Below are 15,829 nucleotides of genomic sequence, written 5' to 3'. Positions count from 1 at the left end.
GAGCCGTACTTCAAGGAACCTCTGGATGCCACCATGAGAATTTCTTACTCAACTATTTTGCTGGATTCAGAAGGAAGCCATTGTCCTAGGTGTGCTAAGTCAGGAAAGTGGGGACATTTTTTTGGGCCTTAACCTGCCATGGAGGACATTGCGAGACCTCAATTGACGATCTCCAAAAAATCTTTTTTTTTTCTGAAAGCAAAGGAGTAAAAGGGGGACTTTCAAGGCAAAATAAACATCAGTTTCCAATAATTACCAATTCACATACTAAAATTTATAACGTTAATACAAATCCTTAAAACCAAATCAGATGTGTAACAACTGTGTGATATAGGTGATGATATAAGAAAGTAATATGGAGAGGTTGTCACCCTGTAAGAGAAAGTAGCAGTACAAGGAACATCATGGAACGATCACCAGGGCCTATCCTAATGACATGAATATGTTAAAGGTTTTATGAGATTTTAGTATTTAGGTTTACATATGTTTTTGGACACCCTAATAATATAATACACTCTCACAAAGTATTTATATGGCGCCTACATATTACGCAGTGCTGTACATTAAAGCGGACATAAACTAAAATTTATACCTTACATCAAAAGGGTGGACAATCCTTTTATACAAGGTAAAATGAGCTTTTTTGAGGGGAGAGGGTTTAAAACTCTTTTTTTTTTTTTTTTGGTCTTGATTGCTGCAGAGTGAAAGCACAGCGCCCCCCAGGATACATACGTCATCTTCTTTGTTCTGCTCATATCACCTGATCTTGCACTGCACTGGCGCGAGATCGAATGATGTGTCCTCCTGAATATCAAAAAAAAAGTCTTGATCCCATTGCGCATGTGCATTTTTTTTTTTACGTTCCAGAAAAGCCTTTTCTGCGCATGCCTAAACTTGAGGAAGGAACTTTTTCTTCAATGGGGTAAAAAAATAAAAGGCTGGTCTCACACATGCGCCGTGAAATCGTCACTCTCGTTTTTCGCATCTGTGTCACCTAATCTCAAACCTGTCCAGTGCAAGAATAATATTATTATTATTATTATTATTATTATTAATGAACAGGATTTATATAGCGCCAACATATTACACAGCGCTGTACATTAAATAGAAGATCAAGAGAGGTACAAAGAAAGAGGAAAATGGGGTAAGATGATGGCGGCGCGAGGTTGGATGTTGTATCTTCGTGAAAATCAAATACAAAGTCTTGATCCCATTGCGCATATGCATTTTCTTTTTTATCCCAGGAAAGCCTTTTCTGCTCATGCCTGATTTTGAGGAGGAAAGAACTTTTTCTTCAGTGGAGTAAAAAAAAAAAAAAGCCAGTCTCACACATGCGCAGAGAAATCGTCACTCTCTTTTTTCTCATCTATGTCACCTAATCTCAAACCTGCGCAGTGTGAGATCAGGAGAGGTACAAAGGAAGAGGAAAATGGGGGAAGATAATGGCCGCGCCTGGCGCTTCCTTCATGCCGGGGCGAAGCAGATTCCTGGACAACGCAGAACCTGATCCATAAAACATCCAGAGCGATCTGCGAAAGTAAAAGTCTTTTTTCAGGTGTCTTCCGGTTGCAAATGACAGACAGATGCAAACAATGACACCGGTAGGGAGGACCCTGCCACGAAGAGCTTACAATCTAAAAGGTCGTGGGAAGTAACACAATAATCTAAATCCTGTCTCGTGCCAGTGGTCGTTGTTTCATAGCAAATCTCAGCAGTGCCGGTCTAAATCAAGAAAGAAAATCCTCGGACTCTTGTATATCAGTGTGGGCTTTTATTCAGAGAATGTCTTCTGCTAAAGAGGGTCAATGGGGTACTTGTGGAGTCAAAATTATCAAAAATAAAGGTTCCGAACCTCTAGTATTCCTCTGCTGGTTCCTCGGCAAACTCAGCGTGAACTTAACCAGATAAAAGCGACGGCGGCGGCGTTTCAATGCGCACTGCTACTGTTCCAGGTTCACTTTTTTGGTCTCTTTTCGGGAGTTTGAGAAATCTCAGCTTTGCTTTTACTCTTTTCTTTTATTTTTCCAGCAAAAACCCGAAGTCTTTCAGCATTTTGGTTTTTTTGATGACTTGTAATCAGATAAAAGCTGAGAGAGATGAAACATCCGTCCGTGTAAGAGACTCATAAATAAGACAAGTGGCTGGACTACAGAGGGCCAGCCTGCGCCGACATCACAAGCTTCAGACGTGTGCAGAGATAAATATGGAGCAGGGGCCGGGACGATGGAATTTATCAGATGCTCCAGAGAAAAAAAAACAGTTTATAAAGAAAATAAAAAATTCTCCTAAGCCCGGCTGTGGATTTTTCACTTAAAGAGAAATCAGAGTTCTGAGTTTTCACCCAGGTGAATGGAAATTTCTAATGATAAAATGCTCGATAGAGGCAATTACTGCTTTGGGGGTCACCTAACTGCTGCTATTGGTTGTAACTTAAAATATTGGTCTATAAAACAGAGAAGACCTAATCGTAGAAAGCCAATTTTTTCTTGACAAGTGATAAGTTTGTCTAGGAAGCCTTTTGATCCAGAATCCCCTGACAGCATATTCAGGTTCCTGACCTCAGCTGCAATAAGCATTATGACTTGATCACAGCCCCGCCCCTATTCACCATATAACAATAAATGTTTTTATTTTTCTTTTCTTTGACACAATGGGCCTGATTTATTAAAGCTCTCCAAGGCTGGAGGGGATACATTTTTATCAGTGAACCTGGGTGATCCAGCAAACCTGGAATGGATCTGGTCCAGGATTGAAAACATTTGCTAGCAAATAGAAAACGACTTTGAAGAAATCCGTTCCACGTTGGCTGGATCACCCAGGTTCACTGATGATAGTGTATCCTCTCTTAATAAATCCTTAATAAATCAGGGCCAGTTGGCCTAAGTTAATACATTTCTTGATGGCTGATGAGAATATACTTACATCAGTGAAGCTGGATGATCATTCAAACCTGGAATAAATCTGGTCAAGGATTAAAAACATTTGCTAACAAATAAAAATTTGTTACAGCTTCACTGATAAAAGTGTATTCTCTCCAGTCTTGGAGAGCTTTCATAAATCAGGCCCAATGGGTCTGATTTATTAAATCTGGAGAAACTTAGAATGGATTTCATAAAATCAGTTGCTATTATATGGCAAATGTGTTCAATCCTTGACCAAATCCATTCCACGTTAGCTGGATCACCCAGGTCCTCCCATGATAGTCTATCTTTAATAAACCAAATCCATTCTCTTTACTGCTCTAATTGCATCTGTGACTGATAAACCTTGGCTACTGATATATTGGAGAAATTAACCAGATTGAGATCCCATGTGTATGGGATAAGGCAGATTCACCTAAATGCTCCCATGGGGAATCAGTGATCAGGTTAGAGAATCTCTCATTCTCATGGTGAGCATTCCTTTTTTATAAACTGCTCTGTGTTTGTTTTTTAGAGGGCAGACAGATTATGCCAATACTATGTCTATGGCCATCATTAAAGTGACCCTGAGCTTTGCCCATTCTGGTACTATGAGGTATGGGGGTCCCTATGACGTAGTACACTTTATTGGATATTTTGATGTCCAGTCACATGGGATCGTGTGCAAGCTCCAAGTTATTAATAGTGAAAAGAACCTGTGGATGGTAGAATCAGCATTGACGTAAACCCGTTGTTTTACCCCATGTAGATTCACTTTACGGAGGCCAACAGTGGACCAACTGTGATCTAACAGATCAAAAACAAACTGACCAACCACCATGAATTTTTTTTTTTGCCTGGATAGATATAATTTACATGAATGTAGAATTATTATCTTGATCTATAAACCTTGAACTTCTTTATTTAGATCCACCATGGCATCAGCCCCAGACAAGGATAAGGAGCAAGTTGTTCCTGATAAAAGTGAGGATGATGATGACGTTTTGTCTGTCCAGGCACGCTACCTACGTAGCCCATCGCCTACCAAGTAAGTAGAAACATTTACACAGCATTGTATAAAACTGGCTACACTAGAGTAATGATTATATGATGTGATTTATAGTTTTATCAATATGATTTTACTTTTTTACTGAAACTCTTCTTCCCCAACTTCAGACATAGATCTCACACCTATATGTATTATTTCCTCTGGTAATCCCCAAACTCCATCCCTCTGTCCAGTAACAGGAGTCTTGGTACCTATTCAGGCATAAAGTGCAGCTGGATGGGGTTTAGTCCCCAAAACAAGGAAGTTGATTGACAAATTGTAAAGGGGTTTCTAAATATATATAATTTTAGAGAGCCTTTCCTCAGCCAATCACAGAGCACTTGAGGTGATGGATGGGGAGACTTGTCCCCATTTACCTCTAGTGCCTGGGGATCCCACAGCTGTGGGAATCATCCTGTCATTGTAGAATAACCTGTATAAAAGTAAAAGTTAGTTAAACAAATCACACACGTTCGATAAATTACTTTAACATTAATTTTTTATTTTTTTAACACATTTTTTTACACACGAATTTGCGCGGTCGAATCCCGTGTTTTTCAGGTCGGGTCTATCCGAATTCGAACAGCAGCACTAGCTACAACCTTCCCTGTCACTCCCAACCACTGTTCAGATGAAGAGAAAGAACCAACTAAAGTCTTCCAAACTGTTCCCCTGTAGAACTCATTGGCTTCCTAAACTTATACTCATTGTAAATAAAAATTAACGCAGCATCACCTAGTGGACAGATTGACAATGACACCCACTGTGAAACGATTGATTCCCTACATTACTTATTACCTTTCCTGCACATTCACCCATCCCTATTTAACTATATTTTACCATCTTGGTTCACACAGAATGACAAAACAAGAACTTAAATTGTATTACCTGTTTGAATTAGCTACAAATAGAATTTACAATAGAATAGGTATTTTAGTGGCTTTTTAGCCACTCATGCCTCCTACCTCTCCTCATTTCCAATGTTGCAACTTTAGTAAGAGTGAACATTGAATAACTTCCGTATTGGATTTCCAGTGGCATGCTGAGAACTTTCCAAGAGTCCTTTATCACCATAGAACTCATCAGATGAAATCACAAGCAGTAGGGTGACAGAGACACCCAACACTACTGGAAGTTTTAAATACTGAAAAAACAAATGGAGGCTGCGTTGTGTGGGCCAATGCACAGTATTCCAGCTCCCTGCACCACTTCTCATTGGGCCTGCTTTATTAAAGATCTCCAAGGCTGGAGGGGATACACTTTCATCAGTGAAGCTGGGTGATCCAGCAAACCTGGAATGGATCTGGTCTAGAATTCAAAACATTTACTAAAGCTGCGTACACACGTCAGATTTTTCTTGCCCGATAATCGGCATCCGCGTAAACTTTGGCGTGTGTACAGTCGGCGTCGTCCATCGTCCGAACGACCGTCCTGGCGGATCCACGGACGATGAAGTACGACCGATCCTAATGTATGTACAGCACCGTTCATGCATCGTGTGGTCCTTTGTCGTTGGAAAGGATCGTGAAAGATCCTTTCCAACGACAAAAATTGCATGTGTGTACGCAGCTTAACAAATAGCAAAAGACTATCCATTTCAGGTTTGCTGGATCACCCAGCTTCACTGATGAACATATAACCTCTCCAGCCTTGGAGAGCTTTATAAACCAGACCCAATGTGTCAATTGGAACCCTGAAAAATGTGGGTTTTCTTAACCCCCAAAACTTGCCCTGGGCCACAGACGTCTGGGCTGTATATTAATGTGCAATCTGCATGCTATTTATACACAAATGTCCAATTTTCTGCATCTCTATATAAAAGCTGTAAAACTTCACAAGATGAAAACTTTTCTTTTTATGAAATCCGCTGTTCTGCCTCCAGCGGAATTCTTATCTGAAGGATCGTCGTTGTCATATTCCCTGCAGCGCAGTGAAAGATGGAGGCGCCTAATGTTCACAAATGGCTCCTTCTACAGAACAAGTGAGAATTACGTGAGCATCTAAGGAGCTGCTTAGGTATGCAAATGAAGTCATGCATATGCAGATAGCGATGAATAGGGCTTAGCAGCATATCTTTGCATACTTAATTCTCATTTGAATATGCAAATTAGCGCCAGAGTTATGTAAGGGTGCTGGAGATATATCCAGAAGCTTGTTTGTCAATTGTCTGTAGGGGGAATCAAATGTAGCAAAACTCACAGACGGTCTGTGGGTTTATGTGTGATTCTCCCTATAGACAAACAAGCTTCCGGATATATTCAGAAGAACTCTTAATGAAAAGTTAATTAAAAGAAAAAGTAGGAACATAACAGTAAAGAGAAGGACATGTATTTAAAACCTTTTGCTTTATTAAGTATCAATTTTCCACACAAAGTCCTACTGTGCTAGACCTTAGCTAACACAGTTCCACTATGCTAGGAATAAATCATGGATTAAAACACTTTTTTGTCATGTGATGTCAGCAATGTCTCAGTTCCTGACGCGTTTCGCCCTACTGGACTTCCTCAAGGGATTGGGAGACCTTTAAAATTGTAATGATACATAATACCATCAGCATAATTCAACAGTGGTATCCATTAACCTCCCTAACGGTAACCCCGAGCAGGACTCGGGGTAGAAAAAAGATGCTAAAAGTGGTAACCCCGAGTCACACTCGGCGTAGTTAAACCTATGGGAAAAAAAAGTAAATCGAATCTTACCTGATCCACCAGCGTCCAGCGTCGTCCTTCGCGTCTTTTGTCTTCCTTTTGCACCCGATGAGTTACCGGGGAGTTCCCGGTGAGGTCGGTGTGTGGGGACGATGCCGGCTGGGCGGGAAATTCAAAATCCATTTGTATTGCATTCAATACAAAATAATTGACATGATTTTGTGTTTCCAACTTTTTTATACTCATACTATTATTATACTGTAAAATAAATTTTCGTAAAAAACAATGTACCGCTTTTAGCCTTATAAATCCAGACAGAAATGAACCGCTCAGGAGGTTAATGTATTTATATTGTCACCAATGAAAGTTATATGTATGATAGATGTGGTACAAAAGTCTGACTTACTTGATGCGTGTACATGGACTATAAAAGAAAAAGTAGGAAAACCAACATTTGCTGCAACTTCATCTGCAGAGATTCCGACCGCAGTATTTTTATTTTGCTTCAACCCATTTCCCTGGTCCTCAACCAACCTCCAGGGTTGGTATAGTGTCCAGGGACTCAGATCTGCAAATCCAGATTATTAAGCAAAAGCTGAGGCTTGATCTACACATTCCTAGCAGTCAAACTGCCATCCGGTTCCTATTCCTTTCTGTTGGTTCCACCACCGATGTCTATCCTCTCTTTGCAGTCTCTTGGTGGCTTTATCCCACTTCAGTGGTCCTATCAACCCCTGGCAGACCCATCTTAGTCTTGTCATTACAGTCCCTACTAATAGTCCTACTGCATCATGATGGTTACATTATCTTCGGGTGATCCCACATACTCCCTGAGGACCTATCTGTATTTGGTACTCTGCCTCCCAATGGTTCTGCCAATTTCAACTCCTACTGTTGGACCATTTTCTTCTGGCAGTGCCACCCTCCCCAGGTCCTACTTCCACCTTTTGATCAAATCACTTTCTGGTGGTCCCAATGAGTCCTTGGTGACCTGTTTCCTCCTCCTCCTTTTGGTCTCATACTCTCAAGGACCTCTTCCTCTCGGTCCCATGTCTACCTTGTCCCATCTTCCTCTGGTGGTCTCATTGTCAGCTGGTGGCCCTGCCCTCTCCTGCTGATATTAATGTGGGGTCTGCATGCTATTAATACACAATCTCTTTGGCAATCTATTACATCCAGTTTGTTCCTTTATTCTCAAACCCTCCCAGTGAACCCTCCCCTTCTACTGCTTTCATCTCCACCTGGGATTCCAACGTCCTTTGTCGGTTCTATTGTGTTACCACTCCACCCGCAGATCATCTGTCAAGCAGCCTTGCTACCTGGGACTTATTCAGTTATACTCCACCATATTGTGGCTTTTTGGATTCTTAGCCCGTGCCTGACTTTGACTATTCTTGCATGCCACCTGCCCTGAGCCTGGGGGCCACCTAGACCTTGCCGCTTGCTGTCATCTTACTCAGCACCTGGTCTTGGTGGTCCTACACCAGAGCCCTCTGTCCTGCTCGCCCCTGGTGGGGAGAGCCAGGGGACCACGTCTTGTTCTCTCCGTAGCAAAGTAGCCTGCTGGCCACTAGGGTCACCAGCCCATCATCCCTAGTGGGGTGTTCTGGTGAAGACCAGGAGACACTTAGAATCAGCACCCCAGGTAATTTCCTAACACATTGCTAGCTGGTGACCCTGCCCTCTCCTGTTACTCCCAAGCCCACCATATTTTCATTGCCTCCATCCCTACCTGGGATCCTATCTTCTTTTATTGGTTCCTGTGCTAGCTGGTGGTCTTGCCCTCTCTTATAGTTCCCATCTTTTATCAGCCCCACCTTCTTCATTTAGTCTCATGCCCTCCTTGAGACCACTCTCCTTCTTATGTGCTTCTATCACCACCTATGGTCCCAGCTTCCTTTGTTGGTTCCATTGCTAGCTGGTGGTCTTGCCCTCTCCTATAGTTCCCATCTTTTATCAGCCCTACCTTCTTCATTTGGTCTCATGCCCTCCTAGAGACCACTCTCCTCCCTATGTGCTTCTATCACCACCTATGGTCCCAGCTTCCTTTGTTGGTTCCATTGCTAGCTGGTGGTCTTGCCCTCTCCTATAGTTCCCATCTTCTATCAGCCCCACCTTCTTCATTTGGTCTCATGCCCTCCTTCAGACCACTCTCCTTCTTATGTACTCCTATCACCACCTAGGGTCCCAGCTTCCTTTGTTGGTTCCATTGCTAGCTAGTGGTCTTGTCCTCTCCTGTTGATACCATCTTCTATCAGCCCCTATTGCTTCCATGCTCACTTGGGTCCCATTTTCTTCTGTGTTGGTCCCATTGCTACCTGGTGGTCGTACACCCTTTTGGCAGCTCCAACCATTCCCACCAGTCAGCTCCAAATCCCCTTTTGGTCCATCTCCTTGTGGTGGTTCTTCCTCTCTGCAACTCAGTTGTGGATTCTCTACTTAATAACCAGCCCGTTGACCATTATGGAGTTTCAGTAGGTAGACGGAGCAGATGGCCAGGTTTTCTCCGCCACAAAGGGTTCCTATGAATTGGGAACAAAATATCACACAGGTATCATCCATTATGATGGGTAAGAATATTTTCATAACTGAGGTTCCCCAGTTTGAGAATACAAATACATGGAGGAAATGTCATGTCCAGTAATGGCTCTGTTAAGTACTGAAACCCCGGAAAGCTCCATAGAAGAAGGAAAGAGGGGAGGGAGGGGTCAGGCAGACAGAACAAAATGAGGTAGATAAAAATTTATGGCGTCCATTTGTTCCTCGCTGAAATACTTTTCACAGTTTAACGCAGCCCGGGGACATTTTCTAATTTTCTTGTTTTGCCATAAATTGATTCCCTTGGTACTTGTTACACTTTGGCTAAGCTTTTCATTTATCAGATCTTCCACGCTAGTGGAAGTAAGAGAGTGAGAATGACACCTTCGCTATTTTGTCGCAGTTGTCAGTTAAAGGCACCGGCAGACTTTATTATGGGGGGTGCGGGAGATAAATGGTGTCACTGCAATATGGGCACACATGGCTGATAGGGGCATATATGGCTATTTGAGAGCTGGACCAAAATGCATTTGTATCCCTCCATGCAGTTTTTATTTTTTTGCATCCATCTTTTTCATGCCTTTAACTTCCTTGAATCATTTTTTTAAAAAAAGCAACATTGTATTACTTTAAAATACTCCTAAGAAATGCAGAAATGGTGGTAGAAAGGGGGGGAGGGGGCAAAATTGGCTTCTGTATTAACCTTAGAAATTAACTTTAAAACTGAACTCTAGGGGAAATATTTATAAATTATTTGTCTACCATTTGGCTGAGATTTGGCTATTTTTTTGCGTTCCTGTGCATAGAGAAGGTGCAGCATTTTCTATTGTGACTGCTGTGACCTTTCATAATTGTCCACTAGGTGGCAGAATGAGCCTTTCATTAAATATGATTTAAATAGAGCCGTGAATGGAGATTTGAATGAATGTGATTGGAAATATGGTCAAGTTGATGGGTAAAGAATTTATAAACACAAAGATCTTTCATGGAATACAATTTTACTAAAGTCACCAAAAATGATTTAAAATAAGTAGCCATATTTTAAGTGTCTTCACTGCTCTCCTTCAACTATAGCAGCTATGGCGTGATTTTGAAGACAATACCTACATCATATTCCATTGAAAGGATAATCAGGGCAGTAAGTGGGCCATTAAAGAGCAGTGGCTGAGTATGGGTAGATTGCAAGTGAGTTCTGTGCCAATGTAACACTTTCGAGATTGCATTGCTGCTCAGAGATCACAGCTTATATTGCTTTTATCTGCTTTTCTCTGCAGAAGTATGGTGCCATATTTATTCAAGCATCATCTAGGGTCACTGAGACTGAACTGAGATAACTCAATGATACAATATGCAATTCCTAGGACTCTGCTCCCACTATGGCCTAGTTTCCATTTGCATTGGTGTTTGTTGCATCAAAGCAGTCCAATTAAATGAAATGCCCAATACATAACACGCACAAAAACTATGCTTGCTTTGCTTTCAAAAATGCGTTAATTGGAGTTCCACTGTGACAACTCTGTAGCCCGGAGCAGAAAAACGAGGCATGAGATGTGATCGGTTGCTGTTAGTAACACGGACACTTTGTAAATCAGGCTGGAGATGGTCTGGGTGCTATCTCAGACAGCGCTGCCTCCCCCCGCGCGTTTCGCAGACTGTTTATAGCTACACATAATTGCAGTCAGTACCTTCGATTGTTCAACATCCAGCAGAAATGTTTCTTGTTCACATAAGTCAGAGCGAAAGGTTACAGAAATCAGGAGACTGTAATGTCTGAGCTGAAGTTTTATAGCTGGAGGTGGAAGATACAATTGTGCCATAAAACATTGCTGTAGGCGCAGGGACACAACTGCTATTATGGTGATCACCGGACAGGCAAAGGTGAGTGTTCTACTGTCCCCTAGTGGTCACCACTGAGAATAAGTAAAATAAAACTGACACTACAACATTCTTATATTTCAAGCTGAACTCATTCTCTTTAGTTTTGCACAGCTGTACCTGGACTGAATGTGGTCACTGCACACTGTTAGATTCTTACAATGTGCCATATAATCTGTAGCAAGTCAGAAAGGCCACTGCATTTCTTGGCTGGAGGATGGCCGGTATCATTCAGCCCAACTATTCTTAATCAGGGTTCCTCTAGAAGTGTTAGGACTTCCTTAAATGGTGGTGGATTGACCTTTAATTGATAGTAACTGCATGATATTGAAGCCAACTGGAGTCAACAACATGACTCCAATGGGCTTTTTAGCTGTGGGCTGCATTCTTCCAGCTGACCACCAGTGTTATGGAACATCTGTACCTTGACCTTGGATGTTATGAGACATCTGAGGAGTATAATTCCAACCACCACAGTTGGGAGTAATCTTCCTAGTCAAATGAAAAATTCCCTCCACTAGCCAACAATGTAAGAGCCTTTCTTCTTCTTACTCACGATAGATGTAAGATTGGCCAATAGCCTCCACTAATTTATCATCTAAAGATGGGCTTCTTCCATTGTTGACCACCAGTGTTATGGGACAGTGGTACCTTGACAAATAATGTTATGGAAAACTGTACTACAGACCAGCAATATTATGCGACAACTGCACTACAGACCACCAATATTATGGGACAACTGCACTACAGACCACCAATATTATGCAATCATTCACGTTCATATTTCAAGTCAAGATTGTTACTGCAAATTATTATATCACATAGAGCCGAGGTTGCTTAAAAATTGTAGTTGAAATTCTTGGTATGCCAAGTTCCTTCATCTTCATGATTTCTATATTTTGAAAACACATCAAGAGTTACTTTTATGCATAGGACAAACACAATAGTGCCATTATTTTCAGCATAGGAAAACAAAAAAACAAAAAAACAACACAAACAACTGGAGATCAGGAATTGCTAACTAAATAAATGAGCCCAATAGTATAGAAAGCAAGATATAAAATCTACATGGAGATGTAGAAAAAGCATTCAGTAGCACTATTAGTCCACTAGATGTCGCTCCTATACATGTGAATAGACACTGAGAGAGGATACAGACATATTATCATGCAGATTTATATAGGTAATGTCTGGGAATCTATACAAAAATGATGGTCTCCATCTTTTATATGTATGTGCTTTACAGTAACAAATGTGATATTCTGCACATTACCTTGGTGCTGTTTATTCTAGCACCCCAACATATATTCTCCAGCACCCTGCACATTGCAAAGGTACTGTAGTGCATTGTATTGCTCCCATGATTTTTAGACCTCTGTGGACCATTTAACAACCCCACTTAATTATGCAATAGGTAAGCACAAGTTTCAGCAGTCTGTATATAGTTGAATGAGTTGCTCCTGTCCAGGATCCCCTCACCTTCCTTTCCCCAACTGGTAAAATGTGATGCAGGTAGCTGGGACACTGAATTTATATTTGCACCCAGGGCCCTATTTTGTCTCGGACCATCCCTGGCTGCACACACCATTTGGTATTTTGTTGTTTCAAATGGAAAGAGAAGACTGTTTACATCATCTCAGCCTAGGCAAAGGTTGATCGTTGCCATTGAAAGCAGATAGACCTGCAAGATTGTCCACCAGAAAAAGTTTGTCACTGTATTATAAATATACCCCCGAACTGATCAAGTGATGAAAGTTAAAGCAGCATCTCCCATTAAGCACACACATGAAAACATTAAAGTGCACTTGCATGGCCTATCACCAAACTTACAGAGCAAAAGCAGCAAGAAACTGCAATAAAGTTTGCTGAATTCTCTACTTTGTAAATGGGTGACCTGCAGGGAAATTGTTTTTTCTAAATTTCACCTTAAAAGAGTCAATTTATTCATGAGAAGTGAGGCAAAAATACACATCCAAACCTATGCAAATTATTCATGGAGAATGTATTCAGATGAGGATTAGCCATGCAAAGATATGCAACTTAGATATGCAAAAATATACCTAATTAACCTATTTAACCGGCACTGAGTGGATTAGGAAGCATTTCATATGCAGAAATATGCTGCTGGAAACATTTACATATGTATGTGTGCAGATCTGTATGAATATAGAACAAGAAATCATTGCAAAGACACCAACATTAACTGGAATTAACTGTGACTGTTCTGTATGAGAGGTGGAGAGTCACCTGACTGCTCAGACAATGATACTCCAATCTGTCTACATCTAAATTATATCAATATATTAAAAATAATATTTATATGATTTCATATCAGTTTGCCTAATATCTACAATATCTACCTATTATCTACAATCACTCTCTCTTGTCTATTATTCTCTATTTTTCTTTCCTTTCTACTCTCCCTCCTCCCTGTTTCCTTTCTCTTATTGGCCCCCTTATCTCCTCTCCTCAGCTCTCATCTCCTTGTTTCTCTTACTCCTTGGCTCTTTTTTTTATTCCATTCTCCTCTATCCTCCCTTCTCTTTCTATTTTCATTCTCTCTCTTACTCCCCTCTTTCACTCTATCTCCCCTTCTCTTTCTCTTACTCATCCTCTCTTTCCCTAACTCTTCTCTCTTTCTCCCTCTCCTTGGCTCCTTTTTTTCCCCATTCTCCTTCTCTCTATCACCTCCTCTCTCTCTGTGTCCTTCTCTCTTTTCCTACCTCCTCACCTCTTTTCCCTCTCTCTTTAGCTGCCTTTTCCATTCTCCTCTCTCTTCCCTTCTCTCACACTCTCTCTTTTTCTTTCTTCTCATTTTCCCATGCTCTCTTTTCCCATCCCTCCTCCCATTGTTTCCCTTTGGCTCCTTTTTTTAAATTTCATTCTCCTTCTCATTCTCTCACCTTCTCTTTCTAGTGTCCTACTATGTATCTTTCTCTTTTTTCTCACTTGATCTCTCCCCTTCTATTTCTCCTTCTTTTTCTATCTCTCCTTACTTTTTCTTTTTTTCCTCCCTCTCTCCTCACCTCCTTTCTCTCACACTCTCTCTCCCTCCCTTCCTTCTTTCTTTCCTTTCTCCCTTTCTATTTTCTTTCTTTTCTTGTTCTCTTCTCTCTTTTTCTCCTTCCACCATTCCCTCTCCCTTTTTCCTGCGTTCTCTCTCTCTCTTTCCTTTCTCTCTTTTCCCGTTCCTCCTCCCCTTGTTCCTCTTTGGCTCTTTTTTTATTCCATTCTCCTTCTCTCTCTCCCTTTTCTTTCTATTGTCCTACTGTCTCTTTTTCTCTCACTCCATCTCCCCTTCTATTTCTTCTTCTTTTTCTATTTCTCTCTCTCTTCACTTTCTCTTTTTTCCTCTTTTTCTCTCCCTCTCTCGCTCTCCTTTCCTTTCCATTCTCTTTCTCTCTCCCCTTCTCTTTCTGCTTTTCTTCTCTCTCTTTTTCCCTTCTCTCATTTTCATTTCTCTTTCTTCCCTATATCTCTCTCTTTTTCCGTTCCCTCCCTCTCTCCTTCCCCTTCTCTCTCTTGGGCTCTCCTTTTTCTTCTATTCTCCTTCTCCCCTATATCTCTCTCTTATTTTTCCTTCCCCTTTTTTTCTTCTATTCTCCTTCTCTCCTCTCTCTCCCTCCTTCTATCCCACTCTCTCTATCTCTTTCCTTTCTCCCTTTCTTTTTTCCCTTTTCTCTGTCTCCTTTCTTTCCTTGTTCTCTTCTCTCTTTCCCTCCTTCCCCCATTCTCTCCCCCTGACCCTCTCCTTCCTCCCCTATTCTCCTCTCTTTATATTACACTTGTCACCTTTCTGTCTTTATGTTTCTTTCTCTCTTTCTCCATCCTCACTCTCTTTTCCTCCTCCTTTCTCTTCTTTCTCCCTCTTTCCCCTGTATTGGAGATTACATGATGTCACTGCCTGGACTGTTAATGGTTTATTATTTTAGTGATGTCATATTTGTGATCAGAATGTATTTTTAGTGTTGTGATATCACACATAGCAGTGCTTTCACATAATAACATTTCTCATTTCCTAACATTTTATAATCATTTACAGGAACACAGCTGATCAGATGATTAACTCTGGGGGTTAAAGCATTGTATCATAAAATATAAATCTCTTTCCTTCCAGTGATAGAATGATCTGATGTTATAATGTTTACATTTCTTAAAGTAATTCCGTTATGACATAACTAGGGATGAGTAAAGGGGAAATTGCAAAATCAGTGCCATGGTGAAAACATGGATTTCTTTTGTGGTTTATTTTCACAAATTTGCACATTTCTGTAGGACTGGCGCACTTCCTGGTGCAGGTGCCTGTGCAATGCTGTGTGAGCACCCAGGACCAGAAACCATTCGATGATCATCTAACTATATAGGCAAATAGGAGGTCATTGTTTTCTCTTTGTCGGTTTACTTTTTGTGGAAATCAGCACAGATTTTGGGAAAAATCAGTTGTATATAGGCAGAAGCTGGGATAGTTGTCATTTTACAGGAACAGTTAGGAGCCAATCAGAGATATGTACATATGTAACCCTGATCAATGGCAGATATGCACATGTGCAACCCTGATCAATCGCAGACATGCACATGTGCAACCCTGATCAATGGCAGATATGCACATGTGATGCACATGTGCAACCCTGAGCAATCGCAGATATGCACATGTGCAAGCCTGAGAATTCCAGTTGCGTATTACCATGCACCACATTAGAGCAGCCAGTTCAATGGAAATAAATGCCTAATGCTTTGTTTTTTTTGTTTATTAAATCAATACTTGTATGTTTTTGGAAACACTAAGTACTGATGCTGTAACTTGCAATTAGCTTGAATTA

General features: G+C 41.0%; 1 protein-coding gene across 3 annotated transcripts in view; it reads left to right on the top strand.

Annotated features, from left to right (window-relative positions):
• The window catches only part of STYXL2 (serine/threonine/tyrosine interacting like 2), a 45,334-nt gene that overhangs the window by 7,069 nt on the left and 22,436 nt on the right, over positions 1 to 15,829 (top strand). For 2 of the 3 annotated variants that reach the window (XM_072398379.1, XM_072398381.1), the window contains exon 2: positions 3,829 to 3,948. In XM_072398379.1, the coding sequence (XP_072254480.1) occupies positions 3,836 to 3,948 (113 nt within the window). In that variant the 5' untranslated portion in view covers positions 3,829 to 3,835. Of the gene's footprint in view, positions 1 to 2,200; positions 2,346 to 3,828; positions 3,949 to 15,829 lie in introns of those variants that run through there. The other variant, XM_072398380.1, reaches the window with a different exon arrangement.

This window comes from Pyxicephalus adspersus, chromosome 1 (genome assembly GCF_032062135.1).
Source record: "Pyxicephalus adspersus chromosome 1, UCB_Pads_2.0, whole genome shotgun sequence".
Lineage (NCBI taxonomy): Eukaryota > Metazoa > Chordata > Amphibia > Anura > Pyxicephalidae > Pyxicephalus > Pyxicephalus adspersus.
This window is presented reverse-complemented; position numbering and strand designations above follow the sequence as displayed.